At 47.9% G+C, this 16484-nt stretch overlaps 1 protein-coding gene across 1 annotated transcript; it reads right to left on the reverse strand.

Annotated features, from left to right (window-relative positions):
* Positions 1 to 481: 481 nt before the first annotated feature.
* On the reverse strand, positions 482 to 3147 carry Rnf26 (ring finger protein 26). Its single transcript, XM_027411906.2, has one exon. The coding sequence runs from the start codon at positions 2624 to 2626 to the stop codon at positions 1343 to 1345; it is 1284 nt and encodes a 427-aa protein (XP_027267707.1). The 5' UTR covers positions 2627 to 3147; the 3' UTR covers positions 482 to 1342.
* Between the last annotated feature and the right edge of the window lie 13337 nt (positions 3148 to 16484).

Consider the following 16484-nt stretch of genomic DNA (forward strand, 5'->3'; position numbering starts at 1 on the left):
CACACTGGGTATGGTGGAGCACGCCTTTAATTCTAGCACTCGGGAGGCAGAGGCAGGTGGATCTCTGAGTTCAAGGCCAGCCTGGTCTACAGAGTGAGTTCCAGGACAACCAGGGCCACTGAGAAACCCTGTCCTGAAAAACGAAACAGATGAGCAGCAGCTCCTCCGGGAACTGGAGGGAGGACTGGCCTCTGGGCAGCGCTGTGCCCTCCAGAAAGAGTGGCACCACTGGCAGCACGGGAAGGCAGGCTACAGGGGCAGAGAGCTCACACTCGGCTCACAAGGACTTAATGCAGCACAGGTCAGAGCAGAAGCAGCTATGCTTGCTGCGGGCTTCCCCTCAACACAGCCCTGCCACCCTGTCTCCTTGTTCCCACCCCCAAGCTAAGCAATCCAGATGCTCACTTCTTACTCTAGCCAGTCTGAGAGACCAGAGGCTACACTGGCTGACCACCTGCTGGCACTTGCAAGGACCACACTGTTAGAGCTGTCAACAGAACTTTATTCATAGAAACTGTGCGGACAGACCTAACGGAGCTGCAAGCCCCGAGGCCTAGCCCCTTGTTTGGACCCTAGTGAAATGTGCAGAATGCCCTCCCCAATGCCAGAGAGAGAGACCAGGAGGAATGACATGTTCTATGCCGAGTGGGGCGTGAGAGGAATGAGCAGAAATCTAGTTATTCCTTCTGAGGCTCCTCCTGGAACTGGGGTGCCTGAGAGTAAATGGTCCCAAAGCCAGGTTTAGCTGCACTCCTGTGCCCAGGGATAAACGCCTGACCCCAGGTTCTGGGTCAAGTTGGGAGTCTTTAAAAGACAATGACAGGCAGAAGTGGCTCTAAGGGCACCTACGGGATTCTACTCCCAGACCCACCAGGGCAGAGGCTCTGGCTGAGCATAAAGATTCAAGATCATTCCAAAATAAGAAAAACCAAAACATAGAAAAATTAAGATCACTCCAAGGCCCATGAGTCGCCAAAATCCTCACATGACACGGATGTGGTGTGGCCTAGGGAGAAAGGACCCCCAACAGAAAAGCCAGAAGCAATGAATCTGGATGGGCCCTGGGCAGACTGAGGAAGAGCCCACCATAGTCTCAGGGCCCTTGCATAGTGACATACTCACCACCCTTAACATACAGGGTTCAGAGAAACTCTTACCCTGCCCCACCCAGATTGGAGTCTTCCAGAATATTCCAGCTGCATGTCCTGGATATATGGCTTGAGGCTTGACAGAGTCGCCGTCATGTTAGGGCAAAGAAGACGCAGGTCCAAACCCAGAGGCAAAATGTTGATGCTTTCCCAGTGTGTGGAGCACAGAGAGTGGGCAGGCAGGGAGGGAGTTATCAGAGGTAGACATTGAGGGTCTGCAGGATGCCTCGGCGGCAGAGGGGGCAGTTGCGGTGGTAGACAGGGTGGCGCATGAGGATCTCGGTGCAGGCCTGGCATAGGCAGAGGTGCCGGCAGGGCAGAAGCAGGACAGTCTTGCTCTGGTCCTGACAAATAACACACTTCTTCCTCTCCTCCTGCTCCTTCAGCAGCTTCCATGGGTCTTGCCCAGCTGTAGGCTCATCCTCATTGAGTCTCTCTCGGCCTCTAGTAGGGGCTGCTCTGGCGGGCCTAGCATCCCCTGCTTCTGCTTCAGGAAGAGTCCCTTGTCCCTGGATCCTGGCTGAGAACACCCTCCTGGGGCCACCTTGAGGAGCCCCTGGTGCTCCTCCCCGATTGGGCCAGCTGGCTAGCTGTAGGCTTCGGCTCCAAAGTCTGCGCCAGGCCTCCAGACCCAGTGCAAGACGAGATACCCGTACAACATCCTCTCGAAGTCGGTGGTAGGATGGCCGGGCATGGAGCTGACTGAGTGCTCGGGCGGCCAGCCTCCAGGTAAAGTCCGGGTGCAACACAGTCAAAGTCACTGCCAGCACACAAGCCAACAACACCAAACCAGTGAGGTGGAAAAGAATAAAGCTGGCCAGGAGGCGGACAGCTGAGGCCAACAGCTCAAGTACTAGTTGGCAGGGGGTCCACAGGAGAATGGCCATGGCCACTGCACTGCTGGAGATGTGAGCAAGGAAAGCAGCCAGCACGTCAGTCATCCTCCACAGAGGTCCCACCACGGCATCCCACAGGGCCAGCACCAGGGAGAAGAGGTTCTGAGTGCCAATGAGGCAGATGTTGACCAGACTGTTGATCACATAGGCCACCAGGCTCATGGCGATGGCACAGATGTCACAGGCTTGGCGCAGCAAAGCATGGCCATTGGAGGCTATGTTCAGGATGCCCCTGTTCAGTAGTTCCCGGCTCCTCAGAGCTCCATGAGAGGCCAAGTGCCCTAGTAGCTTTAAGCTCTCCAAGCCAGAGTAGCAGCTATAAAGAAAGGTACACATGGCCTGCAATCCCCCAAAGGTAAATCGGACCAATGCTTCAACCAAGGCCAGCAAAGAAAACAGAACTCCTCGACCCAAGTGCAGAAGACTAGTCAGTACCGTGTGTGGCAGGTTGTAGATGAAAGCCAAAAGCCAGGCCAAGGTAGCCAGGAGGGAAGACACGAGCAGGAAGTTGAGATCCAACACCAAGGTCAGCAAGTCCAGCACCAGGCCCACCCCGTTGACCACCAGGAACACAGCCTCCATGATAGGGCTGTGGAGTTCAGGACAAAAGGAAGGCTGGCTTCTCAGGGAAGGCGGTGTCAAGGTTGCCAGTATTTGGAGAGTCGGGGGTTAATCTGGAAGGGATGTGAAAGCCTAACCAAGGGAGACCCAAGGTCTCAAGTGGGTTGGAGGGAAGACTCTTGGTAGAGGGGAAGGAGTCGCGGTTTGGAAGGTGGGCTGTTTGGGAGCGAGGAGGCGGAACATCTCTAAAGTGACAGTGAGCCGGGCCTGGAGGGAATTCTTCAGCTTTGGAAGCTGGGAGCGGCACACAAGGCCAGACAACGGGTCAGACCGGGAGGAGACCGGGAAGGATGGGACGGGATCGGAAAGGGCCGGGCCGGGGCCGGGTGGGGGCGGCGCAGGCTGGGCGCGAGCTCGCGGTCCAGCCACGCAGGTGTCCCTGTCCCCGCCCGGCCCCTGTCCTCCCGCTCGCGGCGACTGGCACCCAAAGGGAGAGAGGGACAGGGAGTCAGCCCCGGCAAACCCCAAGCGCGGCCTCGACTCCACTGGGCGCCGCCATCTTGTGTGCAAAGGGGAGGGGCAGGAGGGAAGGCGGGGCGATGGCCTATGGCCAATCGGTGAGGGACAATGGCAGAAATGTCGAAAAACCATTGGTCTTTTCGAACGGCGCCCAGAGGACATAGTTTCCAATAAGAGGGGTGGAAAAAATATGTGCAAAGCCCCGCCTCTTTGAAGCAGTGATTGGTCCGTTCGCACGTCGGTGTACCCTCCCCCTCCCGCCTCTTAAAGAGCCATAGGCAGACCTGGATGAGGCCGCCTTTGAGAGTCATCACCGCAAACCCACTCCGGGTCCTGGAGCATGCGCTCTGGAAGCGCTGGGCCGGACTCTGGGATAGTACCGCCTCCGTGTCCCGCTGGGACCGCGGCTTCGCCTTCTCATTCGTCGTTGGCTAAGCAACTACCATGCTTTGAAAACAACTCTTTTTTAAGACACCGTCTGGTCTCAAACTATTCACAAGGAGAAAAGGATTGTTACAGGAGGCTCCCAAACTGCTCTCCCACACTCCTCGGCAGATTTTTGCAGCATCCTGAGGAGACGGTTTGTTGTCATTGAGAAAAGAAAGGAGCTACAGACCGAAAGAGCTCTGCTTCCTACCTCGGGCCCCATTTTAGCTTGTAGGCCATGTGTGCCCCGTACATCAAGAGCCCTGGTGTTTTCTATCCACTCGGAGGTCTCTCGGGTAACTATCGTCCTTCTTAGCCTTAATTGTCAATTTGGCACAGCCCTGGAATCATCTGAGAGAAACCTCAATTTAAGGAATTGCCTAGATCGGCTCGGTGTGTAAACGCGTCTTATGGATTGATATTGGAGGACCCAGCCCACTGTGGGCGGCACCGTTGGCGGTGGTGGGGGTGGCTGTCCTGGACTGTATAAGAAAGCTGGCTGAGAACGGACCAGTGACTGAACCAGGGAGCAAGCATCACCTCCATGGTGCCTGCTCTTCTTCCTCTGAGTGAGTTCCAGCTTGCAGGTAATGTGTGGGACAGCAAGCCTGACTGCCTTAAGGCTCCTGCCGTGACTTTTTGTCCCTACTTCCCTCGAAGCTATATAGACTGTGACTTGGCAGTGCAAGATAAACCTTTTCCTCTCCAAGTTCCTTTTGGTTAGAGTGTTTTATCACGGCAGCAGAAAGTAAACAAGGACACTTAACCTTTCCCCTGGTCACCACTGTTTAATTCCCTACTTGTTTTGAATGCAAACTCTCTGTTGCCAGCCCAGACCGGACCCTGAACACTACGTAAGCTTTTCATTTTCTCCGGGCACTAGCCGTGAAGGAGATGTAGCATAGTCAGTGAATGCTCACCTAGCATGCCTGAAGTCCTGTGCACAAACCCCAGCATTCCATAAACTCGGCTTTGTGGGGCACTTGAGAGGTGCAGACGGGAAGGTCCGAGACAGAGTGGGTTTCAAGTCAGTCTTGCCTACGTGAAATCCTGTCTTTAAAAACAAATAAATAACAAAGCCCAGCTAGTTAGTTCATACCCTTAATCAGCATCCGGGAGGCAGAGGCAGGCAGATCTGTGAATTGGAAGTCAGCCTGGTCTGTGTGTCAAGTTTCAGGGCCAGAGCTACAGAGACTCTGATTTTAAAAAAAGAAAGGAAAAGAAGAAAGGGAGGGAGGGAGAGAGGAGAGAAGAGAGAGAGAGAGAGAGAGAGAGAGAGAGAGAGAGAGAGAGAGAGAGACCAGAGAGACCAGAGAGACCAGAGAGATGGCTGAGCAAGTTGTCAGAGAGAGAGAGAGAGAGCAGAGAGATGGCTGAGCAAGTTGTCAGAGAGAGAGAGAGAGAGAGAGAGAGAGAGAGACCAGAGAGATGGCTGAGCAAGTTGTCAAGTCCAAAATCTCACCAGCAGTGCTGGTGACATGGTCCTAAACTAGTGGTTCTCAACCTTCCTAATGCTGTGACCCTTTAATACAGTTCCTCATGTTGTGGTGACCCCCAACCATAAAATTCTTTCATTGCTACTTCATAACTGTAATTTTACTACTATTATGAATCATAATATCTGATGTGCAGGATATCTGATATGTGATCCCAAAAGGAGTGAGCCCCACAGGTTGAGAACCACTATCCTAAACAGAACGACTCTGGGTGAGTTAACAGAAGGATTGTTACTTCCGGAACAAGCCAAAAGGTTTCTGTTTGGGGCTGAAGAGATGGCTCAGAGGTTAAGAGCACCAACTGCTCTTCCAAAGGACCTGAGTTCAATTCCCAGCAACCACATGGTGGCTCACAAACATCCGTTATGAGATCTGGTGCCCTCTTCTGATGTGCAGATTTACATGGAAGCATAATGTTGTATATATAATAAATAAATAAAATCTTTTTAAAAAGGTTTCTGTTTATTAGAAAACTCTCTCTTGGTACATGCCATTAATCCCAGCACTTGGGATGCAGAGGCAGGAGGATCTCTGTGAGTTCAAGGCCAGCCTGGCCTACAAAATGAGTTCCAGGACTGTTACACAGAGAAACCCTGTCTGGGGTGGGGGAGGGGTTCGGGGAGAAAGAGAGAGAGAGAGGGAGGGAGGGAAGGAAATCTCTAGACAGGGTCTCTCTCTGTGTAGCTCTGGCTGTCCTGGAACTCTCTTTGTAGACCACACTGGCCTTGAACACAGAGATCAGCTTGTCTCTAGGATGGATTAAAGGCATGCACCACCACTGCCTGGCTGAAAATCAGATCTCTGAAAGTGGTTTCTGTTCACCAGGAAGTTCTCTTAATCTCCCTAAGATCAACTCCCTCTGCTAAGGGCACCTAGTTCTCCTTCAGATCAATCCAGACAGCCTTGCTTTCCACCATTTTGAGCATCTCTCTGCCCTCTCTACCACACACTCAGAGATGGTCTTGGCAGTTTGATCCCGAATAAAATCTATCTGTTCAGGGAGCAATCTAAGTCAGTGGTTTCTCTTCGCCATCACCCACACTGGAAAAAGCACTTGCTATGTGAAAGCCTGCTGGGCGACCTGAGCCCAACTCCCAGTGGAAAGAGAGACCCTATTCCACAGATATATGCATGGGCATACATTCGGAGGCCAGAGGAGGATGCTGGGTGTCTTGTGATGCTTTCCACCTTACTTTGTCCAGTTTTGACTGGGTTTCCAGTCAGTGAGTGAGTTCCAGGGATCTATCTCCAGTCACTGGGTACTCTAATTACAGCATATTCAGCCACACCAAGCTTTCTATGCCAAGCTGGCACACACAGTAAGTTCTCTGGGCCATCTCCCCAGGCCTATCATGCTGCTTTTTTTTTTTTTTTTTTTTTTTTTTTTTTTTTTTTTTTTTTTTTTTTAAATCTGTGCCTTCAGCCTGCAGAGTTAGACAGGTATGGTTCCTGGAGCTCACACTAGAGCTTTACATTCTGTGCCCATAATCAAACCTAGCAAACATGTCACAGCTGCTGTGGTTGCAATTAAACAGCCAGTTATGGCCTATCACATGGCTCCGTGGGGAAAGGTGCCTGCTGCTAAGTCTAATGACTCCAGTCCCTGAGACCCACATAGAAGGAAGGATCTGGCTGGCTCTCCCAAAAGTTGTCCTCTGACTTTTGTGCACGAACTATGGCACCACACCACCCCACACCAAATAGAGAAATAAATGTAATTTAAAAAATAATAATACAACAAAGCAGCCAGCTTTCCAAAGTAAGAAGCAAGGAAAGCCTTGTCAGTGCTGGCAGAGTCACTGAAGCAGGTCCTGTTTGCCTGGGAACAGACCCTTCTCTTTGCCTGCCAATTTGGGGTTTTTTGTTTGTTTGTTTGGGTTTTTTGTTTGTTTGGTTGGTTTTGGTTTTTTGAGATGTGGTTTCTTCACTTAAGCTAACAGCCTTAGCTATCCTTGAACTCACTCTGTAGACCAAACTGGCCTCAAACTGACAGAGAGCCCATGAATGCTGGGAATCAGATCTCTGAAAGTGGTTTGGGTTTGGGTTTCTGTTTCTGAAAGGTTTGGGCCACCACTGCCCAGCTGTGACTTTTAATGAGTCACAGCCCTTGACCCAAGAATCCCATCTCTGGACAATGACAAAGACTCAGCTAACTTGGTGGAGGAAATTTAAGTTGCTTTTCAGTATGAAGAAAAATGAATGCCTAGAGGCGCTGTCCTTGCAGAATTGATAAAATGCTATGGTAGAACTGAAGCCCTCCAGAGTTACTCTAGCAGCCACGAGTATCTACACTGGTGGAAATCAGATTTTCTTCTGCTTGGTAAGAGAAAGCCCAGCAGGACAAGAACCAGGCTTTCTCAGAGGTTACAGGGAGTATGTGGCTGGGGGTTAAGGGACTAGATGAGACCAAGAGTGTCTAATTCAGGAGGCTGTTCTGTGTGCTCCTTCACCTCCTCCACAAACATTCATTAAGATATAGGTTGATCTGGTAGTGGTGGTAGCGGTGAACCATCCCTTTAATCTCAGCACTTCAGAGGCAGAGGCAGCTGGATCTCTGTGAGTTCAAGCCCAGCCTGGTCTACAGAGTGAGTTCCAGGACAGTCAAAACTACACAAAGAAACCCTATCTCAAAAAAACAAACACAAATGAACAAAAAAGATATAGGTTACTTGCCAAATTTTTTTAGAGTTGAAGGTTTTCTTCTTAATTTATTTAATTTTATTTTTAAATTATGCAAATTAAGGTTAGGGTGTAACTCTGTGGTAGAACAAGGCATGGGCAAAGCCTTAGGTTCTTCCCTAGCAGTGTGTGTGCTCTCTCTCTCTCTCTCTCTCTCTCTCTCTCTCTCTCTCTCTCTCTCTCAAACATAAGGAAATTATTTAAAGGGTCTCAAAGTCAAAACACTGGGGATAGCTCAGTGGTAGAGCACTTGCCTGGCATTTACAAGGCCCCAATTCAATCACCTGCACTGGGTGTGGGGTGGGATCTATATGAAAAGGTAGATTCTGAACCAAGCTTGTTGGGTCATACCTGCAATCCCAGCCAGCACTCGGAAAACTGAGGCAGAAGAATCAACATGTGTTTGAGGCTAGCCTGGTGTAAGGAGCTTGTAACCAGCCGGGCAGAAGCCTGGCTGGAAGATTAGGAAAGGGAACATAGAGATAAGAATGAAAGAGAGGGTGTATGTGTGGCAGAGGGTGATAAGCAAGGTATTTAAGGACCAGCTCAGGCCTGAGAAGCAGAGCCCATCATGATGATCTGAAGGACACGCCCTGCATGGAACTCTCCCCAGCCTGAGAAGCCGAGAGCCACCCGACCCAGACATCAAGACCTGGGTGACTCGCTGCTTGAATCCAGAGGAATCCCAAGAGCCAGACAGGTACCCCAGTTGTGAGCCTAGTGGCTATGGCCCCTAGGACTTTGCTTCTACTTGGGTGTATTGCTCTGATATGAGTGTGAAGTAAAATATATACTCAAAACCAACTTCCTGAGTCTGTCATCATTCCTCCTGAGTTAAAGCCCGGTAAGTGTTGGTGACATTTGGGGTCTCAAGTGTAGAAAACGAAAGAAAGAGGTGCATTCCCTGAGGGCTCGCTGGTCACTCCTGTCCTCTCCACTCCAGTAGCATGCACAGTTTAGAGGGCATACAAACACACACACACACAAACACACACACACACACACACACACACACACACACACACACACAACAATGTAAAAGACTCAGGAGAGAATGAGGTCACCTGTCCCTTCACAGCTGCACTCAGCCCACTGAGGAGCTGTCATGAGCAAGGCCCACTCTCCCAAGTTGGATTCATGCAGAAGAAGTTATAGATGAGAACTAGAGAGGTGGCTCAGAGGTTAAGAGCACTGGCTGCTCTTTCAGAGGGCCTGGGATCAAGTCCCAGGACCTATATGACAGCTCAAAACTATCCGTAACTCTAGTTCCAGGAGATTCCAACACTCTCACATAGCTATACATGCAAGCAAAAATACCAATAAAATAAACAATTTTAAAAAGAAAGTTGCGATGGCGGACATGTCCATGGAATAGTGCAGGCTTCCATCCCTTTGTGACTTTTGTGATGGAGGAGTGTGAAGAGGATATTGGGCGCTGGGCAGCAGAACAACATGGCCAAAACAGAAGGGTTGGAACAAAGTCAATAGCAGCTATTCACAGAAAAGTTCACACCAATGACCTGTTTCAGTGTATCATAAAGTTGGGTCATGTAGGGCTGGTGAGATGGCTCAGTGGTTAAGAACACTGGCTGCTCTGCCAGGAGGCTGGTTCTATTCCCAGCCCCCACTTGGTAGCTCACAGCCTTTGGGTAACTCCAGTTCTAGGGATTCTACATTCTCCTCTGACCCCCAAAGGATATAGCACACATGCAGTGCCCAGACATACATGAAGGCAAAACACATATACACATTAAATGTATACAACTAAAAACTGTCCTAAATCAGGTCATCTGCATTCTCATGAGTTTTCTAAAGATTTATTTATTTATGTGCGTAGGTCCTTTGTCTGAATGTATGTGTGTGCACCATGTACATGCCTGGCGCCCAGAGAAGCCAGGAGAGACAGATTTGATTCTCTGGGACTGGAGTTACAGACAGTTGTTAGTTACATCACAGCTACCATGTGGGTGCTAAGAACTGAACCCAGGTCTTTTTCAAAAGCAGCAAATGCTCTTAACCACTGAGTCATCTCTCTAGACTCTTGAAGTTTTTTGATAAATAAACAAGTTTATAATACTAAAACAAAAAATTGTTTGGATATATGCTAATTCCTCTGTCAATCAGGCAGAACCATTAACCTTAACATTTGTTCTGGAAATAACAGGGTCCTGGCCCAGAGAAGTATTCCTACTGCTGGAACTGGAGGTCCTACTATCTCTTTAAAACTTTTTTTTTTTTTTTTTTTTTTTACGTTTTATGTGTTTCCCTGCATTATGTCTTTGTACCACATGCATGCAGTTCCCAAGGGAACCAGAAGAGGGCATCAGATCCCACGAGACTGGAGTTACAATTGGCTATGAGCATCCCTGTGTGGGTTCAGGGAATTGAATTTTGGGTTCTCTGGAAGAGGAGCCAGTACTCTTAACTGCTGCACCATCTCATCGGCCCCTCTACAACTTCTTTTTTGTTGTTGTTTTGTTTTTCCAGACAAGGTTTCTCTGTGGCTTTGGAGGCTGTCCTCGGACTAGCTCTTGTAGACCAGGCTGGTCTCGAACTCACAGAGATCCGCCTGTCTCTTCCTCCCTAGCACTGGGACTAAAGGCATGCACCACCACCGCCCAGCTCCTCTACAATTTCTTTATCCCCTGAAAAGCAGGGAGAAAGCTGGGAGTGCTGGTGCATACCTCTAATCTAAGCACATGGGAAGAAGAGGGAGAGGACCAGGGATTCTAGGGCAGCCTGGGATACATAATATCCTGTGTCAAAAAAACAAAAGAAAAACAAAACATTTGTTGGGTTTTTGTTTTTTGTTTTTTGTTTTTTTTTGGATTTTTCAAGACAGGGTTTCTCTGTGGCTTTGGAGGCTGTCCCGGAACTCTCTCTTGTAGACCAGGCTGGTCTCGAACTCACAGAGATCCCCCTGCCTCTGCTTCCCAAGTGCTGGGATTAAAGGCATGTGCCACCAACGCTCGGCTTTTTTTTTTTTTTTTTTTTGAAAAACAAAAAATTTGAAAGTGGTATTCCCCTTGAACTCAAGGCAATCCTCCTGCCTCAGCCTCCCACTGTATGCATGCCAATCTGGGTCTGAGGAAAATGACGTAAACTATCTCAAAACGCTCGTTTTCAAAATGGCAAGAAAGAGCCTTGGGGGCTTTTAAAGTATGATGGGTGAAAATCCATGCTGAATAGTCTTACACCTGGGGAAGAATGTGGGCTTTCTTTGTGTGCCTTGTTTTAAAGATGGGCCCAATTTTGCAAACACAAAAGAGGTTGCTAGGATGGGGCCTAAGGTCATCTATGTCTTGTTTTGTTTCTGTTTTTGGAGACAGGGTTTCTCTGTGTAGCCCGGGCTGTCCTGGAACTCTCTCTGTAGACCAGACTGGCCGGCCTCTGGGTGAGAAGCAGATGGAGTGTGACAGATTAGAGGGAGGGATGCTAGGGAGGTGACAGCTCTGTTTAAGATGTGTCATGTCAAAGCCTATCAAGAGGAAGCTGAACACTTTCCTTCAAGGCAGGCAGTTTGTGGCTGGCTTCAAATTCCCTGGCCTGCCTGAGAATTAGCTGAACACCACCATAAACTCATGTTCTCTGTCCTTCTACCTGGTGTCTGGTCTCAGAACCCATGTCCTCGAAACATGAAGTTACTGTGTACAAAAGCCACGAGGTCTGTGGTTGTGGGGGGAAGAGAAGCACTTGGATGCTCCTGCTGTTCCTTAGGGGTTCCAGAGGTACAAGTCACTGCCAGCTACCAAGAATGCCAATAAGCCCAGACAGGAAATGACTCTCTAAACTGCACTTTTTCCTAGAGCCAGAAATCTGAATAGAAAGGGTTAACATCCTAGAGAGCAAGCCAGATGATCAGGATGCCCTTCACCCCAGCCCAATTTGAAGCCAGGTCTTTCTTCATAGCAAGTTCCAGGCCAGCCAGGGCTAAATAGTAAGGCCCTGTCTCAAAAAAAAAAAAAAAAAAAAAAAAAAAAAAATTCCTCGGTGGGGGCAGGGGACGGGAAGAGAGGGGGGAGGGGAAACTGAGGTCATTATGTAAAATAAATGAGAAAATGTTATTTAAATAAAATAAAAGAGCTGGGCATTGGTGGCGCACGCCTTTAATCCCAGCACTTGGGAGGCAGAGGCAGGCAGATCTCTGTGAGTTTGAGGCCAGCCTGGTCTCCAGAGCAAGTGCCAGGATAGGCTCCAAAGCTGCACAGAGAAACCCTGTCTTGAAAAACCAATAAATAAATAAATAAATAAATAAATAAAATTAATTAATTAATTAAATTTTTAAAAATCCTAGCGATTTGCCTTCCCTCTCATCTCCAGCTAGCAAATGTTAGCAGGCATGAGAACAAAGTTCCCCACAGTTTAGTCTTCCCGTTCCAGGTCAGGTGCCAGCTGGTCTCTGAGGTTGGAAGTGTTGACAGTTCTCATCCTGCATCTCCCTGTGCACCTGGGTTTGCACACACCCAAGGGGCTGAGGCTTGCATTCCTCCTACAGCACATTCATCTGGTCTAGGGGGTAGCTCAGGGCTTAACAGGCAAATCATTGGTGGTGTCCCTGTTGAGCCATTTGCAAAGTGTTCCTGCAGAAGCTGTTCTACAATGGGAAGTATGAATGTGCCCTCAGAGAATATGAAAGTGTCCCCACCTGTCCTTCTTGTCCGCTCTCAGAACTCACTCTGGAGCCTGAGGCAGAAATTTTGGTGCCAGCCTGGGTTATACACATACATGTGTAAACACAAAAATGAAGATGTGTGTTTTTTCCTTTTTAAAATGTACTTTCAGATTTTTGATAGTATTTTCCTTTTAAGAGAGGGTCTCACTTTGTAGCCCTGGCTGGCCTGGTACTATGGATCTTCCTGGCCTAGCCTCCTGAGTGTTGGGATTAGTGGTTTGGTTCCTCACTCTGCCTAGAACTATATGCAAATTTTAAGAGAAGTATGTATTGATGTCACAAACTGTTCCTCAGACATTGTTGAAATGCTGATTTTTGAGTACTTATGTTTTACTTTATTTTATCCTTGTGACAGGGTCTTACTCTGTAACCCAGACTGGTTTCACACTTGAGGCAATCCTCCTGTCTTAGCTTCCCAAGTAAGTACTTCTGATAGGGTGTTGGTGCCTCTACTCACTAAGCCATTTTGCTCAGCCTCAAAAAAAAAAAAAATCTTAGCAGGGCTGAGGTGGCACACACCTTTGATTCCAGCACTTGGGAGGCAGAGGCAGGTGGATCTCAGTGAGTTTGAGACCAGCCTGGTCTACAAAGTGAGTTCCAGGGCAACCAGGAGTGTTATACAGAGAAACCCTGTCTCAAAACAAAACAAAACAAAACAAAACAAAATCTTGTTTGAGGCTACAGAGGGACTTCTAAGACAGCCAGGACTACACAAAGAAACCCTGTCTTGAAATACCACCACCAGCTCCCAATCTTAAACTTGGCTTAGTGGCACTTGCCTATAATCTCAGCACTCAGGAGATGGAAGCTGGAGACTGATGGGGGACGTCCTTCTGTGTATGTTTGTCTTATTGGTTGATGAATAAAGTACTGTTGGCCAATAGGGAAGCAAGTTAGGCAGGACTAGGAGAGAAGGAGGATTCTGGGAAATGTAGTAAAGAGAAGTCTTGTGATCAAGGCAGGAAGTGACATAGCAGGTAGACTCAGAATATAAGCAAAGAAAAGCAGGAAATCTCTCTCTTGCTCCTCCTCTCTTCTCAGCAGTCACCATGTGAGCCCCACAAGAGAGGAGCCCGCCTTGTACTGCCGGAGTCCTCGATCAAATAAGTCTTTATAAATATATAGAGTAGTAGTTATGGTTGATAATTAAGACTGAGCTAGAAAGTAAGAAATCCTAGTCATTGGCCAGCAGCATTGTACCTAATATAAGTCTCTGTGTGTTATTTTGGCACCCATGTGGTGGCAGGGCTTGGGTGGCTGGTGGAAAGATTAGACCACAGAGTTCAAGGTCATCCTTGACTACATGAGAAGTTTAACACCTTGTCTCAAACAATAAAGGGCACCTATATGCTCACAACCATCTATAACTCCAGTGTCAAGGGATCCAACACCCTCTTCTGACCTCTTCAGGTACCAGGCATGTAGCTGGTACACGCACATATATGCAGGTAAAGCACACAGTGAGTGCCAGGACAACCAGAGCTACATAGTGAGACCCTGTCTCAAAATAATAACAATAAAGACATTTTTTAAATATTTTAAAAAGCAAGACAAACTCTTAAGTTCTGTTTGTTTTTCCCCATCAACCAATGAGTCTATGCTTACATGTTAATATTCATTATTATTAACTGAGACCCATAATTTACATTTGGATTAATGCATTCACCCAACCCCATTGTATCATACATTCTATAGGTCTTGATGAATTCATATTGACATTTACTACTGACACATACGGAACACTTACCTCTCTCTGGGGCACCGAGCAGATGGTGAACTCTAAATCTGTTTTAAAAATCACTATTAGTGTTAATAAATTCTTTCTGTTTATTTTGTGAACACTCCCACTTGTATCATTTTTCTGTAAATAAGCAAAGACATCAGACTTGTGACTAGCAGCTCCCTGACTCTCCCTGACTCCCCTGAGCAAAAGGACTGTCAGTTGTGCAGCCGATCAGACTATCCCACGCCAGCATCAGCAGTCCAGAACACTCCTTACACCTTGAGGTAACTATGTAAAGATTGCAGCTGATTTTGACACAGCTCCTGAAGGTGCCAGAATTTTCACTTTACCAAGCCTTGATGAACTCTAGGTGACCCTGCGACCATTTCCACCTTAGTCTGGGGGAAAGACTTCCCCTGGTGGTTTAGCAGAGGGATTCCATCATGCTAAGAGGCAAGCCTCTGAATGGCCCAAACAAATGGCTGTGATTGGTCCAAACACTGTGCTCATACACAGGCTGCCCCGTCCACTCGGTGAGTTGACTGAGATGGGCCTGTGTCTCTGTCTCCTTACATGTTGCCATAGGACAACTTTTGGGAGTTGTTTCTCTCCTTCTATCATGTGGGTTCCAGAGACTGAATTCAGCTGTTCAGACTTGACAGCAAGTGCCCTAACCCACTAGGACCATCTTCTCAGCCCTACAGCAAGCTCTGTAATAGAAAACTATATGCTAGGTCAGGCATGGTGGCTCAAGTTTGTAATCCTAGAATTTAGGAGACCAGGCCAGAAGCATCTTCATGGATTCCATAGCAAGTGCCAGGTGAGTATAGGCTACAGAAAAAGAGTCTTTCTCAAAAACACAGAAAGAAAAAAAGGCAAGGAAGGAAGAAAAGAGGAGAGGAGGAGAAAAGAAAGGGAAATAAAAGTGGAGGGAGAAGGGAGAGAGAGAAATCTATACTCTGTCCATGACTGGAGTGTACTTACTCTTTGACAGATGCCCCGTACTCCCCTCCAAGGAGTAATGCCGTTCTTTAAGGCTTGGCCAAGGGTTGTATCCTCCTCTATTTGGATGTGGGAAGCAGAAGAGACTGCCAAGAAAAATTCAGTCCCAAGTAGGGGACAAACGGCTAAAATAAGGCCACACCCTATATGTTGTTAGAGACTGCCTCCCTAGGGAAAAAATAGATATTTCCAGTCTCCACCATCTAAGGGAGACAAGGGACTTTGAAAGGAAATGGAGTCTTGGAAAGCAAAATCTTCTTTGGTTCTGGCCCTCTGGGACCTGAACTTATTTAATGGGTTTAAAGTAGTTTGGGATTGTTTCCTTCCTTAAAACCATGGTGTACACCCTGCTGCTGTTAATAATTTATCACAATTTACAAATCGTCTGTAATCCAGCCTCGTCCTCAGTTGCCTCCCTCCTCCCTCACAGGATGCGGAGGGCCAATAGTTCCTTGCACAGAGCGTGCCTCCCCACCCTCTACACACAGCACATCCCACATCCAATTACCTGGTGCCCCACAGCTCGACCCTCAGAACGAGGCTAGGTGGCACTCTTCCAGGAAGCTGCCTTTGACACAGCTGTCAGCAGCAGCTGTTCCGCGCATGTGTTTGCTTCCCAGCGACCGGCACATTTTATTATAACTGCTCAGAGACTGGCCTACATCATTATTAATCCACACTTCCCAAATTCAGGGACTTTGTCTTCTCGGTCACCCACTCAGCTTAGTTGCTCCCTAATGGACTCCATTCCAAAGATTCAAGTGTTTGAACAGAGAGATAAGGGGGGTTCTGCCACGCCCTCTCCTTACCTGGAAACTTCTCTGTCACCTCATTTTGCCACAGTGCTTTGCCATCACTCAGGATAAAATGGAATCAGACACGGGAAGCCTGCCTTTCTGTAACTGAAATCCTGCAATTCCAAGCCTGAATCCACACACCAACTCGGTAAAACGAGGGAACAATACAAGTGAAAGACACCAGGGGGCACTCTTGGGCCAAGAAGACATCAAGAAACCAGTGTAAAGTCAAATTCCCATTTCATCACATTCTGCCATTGCTCAAAAACCAGCAATGGCTTCCCATTGCCTAACTTATCTTGAAATCCAAGATGTTTCCCCATAACCTAATCCTGCCTCATCTGAATGTATCCTCTACCTAACCCTGATGAATTTCTAGTTAGCTCCGTAACACACACTTTACTGAACACTACCTGTTCGCCAAGGCTTGGCAGTATAGCCCAAAATTTCTGATGAAGTAAACATATAGTGGAAATGAATATAGGCCTGCTATGAAAATAAAACCACAAGACAGGGCACCAAACTCTTCACCTGTATTTTAGCCAGATAGCTCTGCCTGGATTCT

This window comes from Cricetulus griseus, chromosome 4, assembly GCF_003668045.3.
Source record: "Cricetulus griseus strain 17A/GY chromosome 4, alternate assembly CriGri-PICRH-1.0, whole genome shotgun sequence".
Lineage (NCBI taxonomy): Eukaryota > Metazoa > Chordata > Mammalia > Rodentia > Cricetidae > Cricetulus > Cricetulus griseus.